Source organism: Octodon degus, unplaced genomic scaffold (assembly GCF_000260255.1).
Source record: "Octodon degus isolate 3935 unplaced genomic scaffold, OctDeg1.0 scaffold00073, whole genome shotgun sequence".
NCBI lineage: Eukaryota > Metazoa > Chordata > Mammalia > Rodentia > Octodontidae > Octodon > Octodon degus.
The window spans coordinates 199,721-205,210 of record NW_004524649.1 but is presented as its reverse complement, the minus strand read 5'-3'; the positions used below and the strand labels follow the sequence as shown (position 1 = coordinate 205,210).

At 35.9% G+C, this 5,490-nt stretch overlaps 1 protein-coding gene and 1 pseudogene across 1 annotated transcript in view; both read right to left on the bottom strand.

The window, feature by feature from the left end:
- Positions 1-1,891: 1,891 nt before the first annotated feature.
- On the bottom strand, positions 1,892-2,593 carry LOC101564474 (annotated as a pseudogene).
- Positions 2,594-4,228: 1,635 nt separating this feature from the next.
- Positions 4,229-5,490, bottom strand: part of LOC101572827 (olfactory receptor 7A17-like) — an 8,340-nt gene continuing 7,078 nt past the window's right edge. The window contains exon 2 of the mRNA XM_004635618.2: positions 4,229-4,302. Within this exon, the coding sequence (XP_004635675.2) occupies positions 4,229-4,302 (74 nt within the window). The remainder of the gene's footprint in view (positions 4,303-5,490) is intronic.

Genomic DNA, 5,490 nt, shown 5'->3' with positions numbered 1-5,490 from the left:
TATTCAAAGTGGTTGGGATAGATATATAGTTGCATTCTCTTAATGAATAGAATGATTTGTTCTAATGGTGTTTGTAAATAGGATCACAAGTCTGCATCTTGTACAGCAATTAACCACTAATAAGAATATATGCAGTGTAATATTTGTTGAAACTGTACTTCCGATTTGATTTGAAACTGTCTCATTGCTATCTGTTTATCAATAAAACTTTGGAAAAAAATAAATAAAAAAAGAAATATATTGTGCTCTCTTGATATAACTAAGGGGAGACTATTAATCCATGCAAGCTGGCTATTAAGACTAAGTGGCATACACTGGATCCTTTATTTCCATGTTTTTCTTCATTGTTTTGTTTTAGGTAGCTCTTCCCCAGGCGTAATTTCAGTATGAAAATTGAACAAATATAATGTGTAAAATTTGATGTTCATCCAAATTTTGCTGAGTGCATCACTGAAATCACTATTGTGCACACATTCCAAACTGTCTAGAATATCTTTGTGTCCCTATTTTAATAATGTGTGAGAAAACCACTTAATATAAGCTCTGTCTTTTTTTTATGAGCTCTATCTTGATAGCAAATTTTGACATGCACAAGACCATATTGATAACACTAGCCACTATGTTGTACAGCATGTATCTAAAAATTAATCCCCATGTATAACTATAGTTTTAAATCATTAAAATAAACAATATTTGATCTCCAATCTCTAGATACCTCCTTTTTACACTGCCCACTTATAAGTGTAAACATTTTGGTTAAGTGGAATTGTGCATTATTTTTATTTCAAATGCAGAGTGAGTATAAATATAAATCATGCTATTTCCCTTTATCTTTTATCCTGAAACTTTCTGTATTAAATAAGTTAAGTTTGTCATATGTCCGATCTTATATAACTAAATCAGCTAATCTGAACAATAGATTTGATGATAAAAATAGATAATGTATCAAATATTGTACATTAGCTACCTTTGTTTTGAAAATCTGCAACATTTGTGTTGTTGTATGTTATTCTTTATTGTCTTTGCTTCTGTTATTTGCTTTTCCCTTTGTTTTTACTCTAGAAAATAAAATTTTAAAAGAGAAAAAGGATTGATGTCATTTTAACAACGGTGAAATAAATTCTTCAAAACTGCATTAAAAATTGAAAAAAAAAAATTGAAAAAGAGGGCCTGAGGAGGTAGCTCAGTAGAACAAGTGCTTGCCTGGCAAGCACAGCATCCTGAGTTCAATCCCCGGTACTGAAAAAAAAATTGAAAAAGAATCTTGAATTCATTCTCAAGGAATATATAAAATACATTAAACTAATCATATCAATATGAATTCTTTTTTTCCCCATTGGTTTATGCAACTTTATTGAAGAAAAATAAATCAATTACTAGCAGAGCTGTTAGTTGATCACTCATCCACTGACAGCTTGCATCATTTGCTCAGTGCTATATTAAACAGTGTATTGGAAGATAGATTAACTAATAGTTCTAAGCCTCGTAACAATTTAAATGAAAATTACAAAATGTTTTGAGACCCTACTTTGGAATACAAAGGGTGTTTGAGTTCCAATTTCCATTCTCTGTAGAACAAGAACAGGTCATTCCTTTATTGACGTGCATAAAATACATCACATTTTCTGTTCTGCTGATGCTATAAATTCAATACCAATTCTCCAGCCATATCAGTTATGAGCATAAAGTATATCACGTAACCTCAAGTCTCTAACAGTGGAAGGCTTAACAAGCATGGATGCTGCTAGAATAATGCTGCCGAGATCATGGAGCATCCATCCCCCCCGCCCCCCCTCAGATGACTTCTTCAGCAGTTAGAGCTGTGAGGAATGGTTTAGTCTCATAACCAAGTCAGAGTGAAGACATTGGCCACATAACACTCCATTTTTAAAAAAAAATTCTGAATCTTGGGCAACTGTTCTCTTGTAACTACTTTACAGTTTCTAAAAGCAGTTATTGTCCAAAGCTGGAAGAACTTAAGTCTTCTCAGATGAGCATGTGAATGAATGGAGCGAGGTAAACAAAAAAATAAAATTAAAAAAAGATGAGGTCTGATAGGGGAGCAGCCAGATAAGAAAATAAAAAAAAGGAACAGTAATTTAAAGTTTATTCCAGCTATAATGCAGGTTATTCTGATTTTAAGGTAGCATCACATGGCATACTTCTGAGTCCATTCTCGAGATATTCTGTTGTACTTGTCTCTGTCTGTTTTATAGATCCGTGCAATCTCTGGCACTAGGGGGTCATCTGGGTTTGGATCACACAGCAGTGAACAAATGGATGAAAGAACTTTAGAAATAGCTAAAGCAGGAGAGCACTATGATCTTAGAATATCGAGACAAATGCTGCCATTACTGTTAATATTTGGATGATAAGTTCTTGCTGTAAATGCAACCTTACGTGGTTTGAAGGGGTAGTCTGTAGGAAAATGAATTGTCAAAAAGAATATGCCACCTTGGTATGGGCTGTCATTAGGTCCCATAATTGTGGCTCGCCAGTGGAACATATCATCCCCAACTGGGCCTGAAGAACCTTGTGCTGGAGGGTCCCAGGCCAAATCACTAAGTTCCTTATTAATCCGCTTCAACGCCATGGTCCGTGCTGCCCCGGCCCTCGGTGTCCGCGTGTGCTCAGCCCCGCCGCGTCTGGATGGTCCTCAGCTCTCAGCGGCTCAGACACGGTCCTCTCCACCGCGCGAATCCGTCCGCCAGCGCCATGGCGCGAGCGAGCACAGCTGGGCGGCCCAGTCCCCGGCCGACTCGGCCCGCGCACCGCAGCCTCCCACTCGGAACGGCACCTTCAATATGAATTCTTAATTCAAATTCAAACAACAAAGATATACAAATGAAATAATGTAATAGTTGAAATAAGCACTGGAATAAGCATTATGCAGAATTTTATTTTTAAATGTATTTTAGTACAGGGTCTACACAGATCAGACTTATAGTGATTCTCCTGTTTTTAGCCTCCCAAGTGCTGGGATTAAGGCGCCACCAAGCCCAGCTTCAGTCGCCCTCTCAACCCTGGGAGTGGGGCCGGCACGGTACACAGGAGATCCCTGCATCTGCGTAAGCAGGCACTTTAATCCACTGAGCTATCAGGCTGGCCCACAAAATTTTAATTTTAAATATATAAACACAGATTCAAATGTATTAATATTTATGAATATAACAGAACATTAATGGCATTATGGAATAAGCAAGATGAAAATATTTTATTAACTTACTTTATGAGTTTGTATCAAGCAGGTAAGCTGCGTACATTTCCTTTGTTACCCTGCTTATTACTCACAGTAACACTATGAAACAAAAGATTGGTACCCATTGGACACCAAAAACATGAGGCGACTTCTTTGTGTGAAATTAGGATTATACTAAAATATAGGCTGTGTTTAGCTGAATTAAAAATATGTCTTATGATATAGCAGAACCTGTTTTCCACTTATTAAAATAACATCACTCACAAAAGACAAGTGAAAAGGAAACTGAGACATACAATAAGAAGGTGAAAGGAATGAAAGGTGATTGATTATAATAATCATATAGATGAACCTTCTGAATTTGCCAATTAGTGGATGAATAAAATAGATTTGCATCAAAATAGTTCTTGGATGACCACACAATGTTTATATAATGTTACCTGTATCAAAATATATGATACTATATATCAAATTATATTGCAAGTAAGACAGGAATTATGTTACAACTATGATTTGGGTGAGATTTGCCAATTCTTTAAATCAGTCAATCAAAATATAAAATTTCTCAATTACCTTAAACAGAATGATGTTGTATAAATTTGAGTTCCAGTGAGTGGTAACAGGTTAACAAGTGAGGGATATATTTTGCTTTGGTTGTAATAAAAATGCATCATGCATTTTCTCATTAAGATTTCTCTCAAATCTTTTTTCATGAGAATACCCAATATGATAAAGGTCTCCATAAAATGTTAGTCTCACAAACTGCTGTTCCAAGGGAAAATTTGTAAAAATTCCATTGTTTTGATCTAAAGAAATCAGGAAAAGGATCAAATTAGTTGTATTTTAAAAATTAAAGAAATTGGTCCCTCACTTCACTTCACATTCCTCTACTCTCTCAGTTTTCCTACTCCCTCAATCCTATAATCCTGATAATGTTAGCAGTTTATAAGAAGTAGTTTATACACATAATTCCCACAATCTCTTCTTATTGGACTTTATTCTACTCATCTAATGGTTAGTAATGATTTACTAATTACAGATTCTGAAAGACACTTCTTTACTTAATATGGTAAATCTATTGCGATTCATCCTGTCAAGTAAAAAACAGTGACTCAGCTCCGGTGTAGCTCTCTTGGTGCTCAGATAATGTCATCTAAATTTTGAAAAATTTTCCTTTTGATGAATGTCTCCTGTGGTACTTACAGGGGTCTCAGTCTCTCTTGAATGGTGTCTTCGAGTAGAAGCTGTCTATGGAGGCCCGGATTCCTTCCAGTGTGAGTGGAGAAGATAAAGAAACCTCTAGTCCAGACAAGGCAGCAGGAAGAAAGACATATTAACTCCCCAAAGCTCCAAAATAAACTACCATGACTTGTCCATCCTAAGATTGTACCTTATCAGGCAATACTCAACATTGTAATTATAGTCAAGAATCTATGCTCATTATGTGAAGTTCTAATTATTACTCTCATCTCTGTGCACCTGGTTACCCTGCGGGATGCTGGTCTGAACAGAAAGGAAGAGTTCCTGCTTATTATAATATTCCCAGTTGACCAGGTTAGAAGCTAAGAGAATGCATATTTCATTATTTTTTCTCCAATAAATCTCCTGCCTCCCAGAAATATAATCACACTAGCAAATTGGCCCAATAATTTGGCTATCTTATAATTTTCTATCTGACTTTACTGATATCCTAAGAATTAAAACATCCTGATACGTAGACAGACAATGGCTATTATCTTGAAAAGGCTGTACTTTTTTTTTTGAAAGAAAAACATAGAACTTTATTAAGAAAGCCTGAAGGTAATCTGAATAAATGGAAACATGCCATGTTCATGGATTAGAAGTTTCAATGTTATAAATATGTCCACTTCCCCAAATTAATCTACAGCTTCAATGCACTCTTAAGGAACTCTCATTTGGTTTATTTGTGGACATTAGCAACCTGATTCTAAAACATATAAAATGAATAGGGCTAAGAATAGCCAAAACAATCTTAAAAAGAACAAGGTAGGAAGACTTAGTCTATGAAGTTTTACTATAAAACTAAAATATAGTGGCAGAACATGGTAGCACCACTTGTAATTCCAATATTCAGAAGATGGAGGCAGGAGAGGGCTACAAGTTTGAGGTTAGCTTAGGCTACACAGTAAGTGCAAGGCCACCCTGAATTATGTAGTGAGACATTGTACAAACAAACAAATGGGCTGGAGAGATGGCTCAGTGGTCTAAAGCACCTACTTAGAACAAGCTTGGCAAAGCACAGGGACCGCGGTTCAATCCCCCAGCACCAC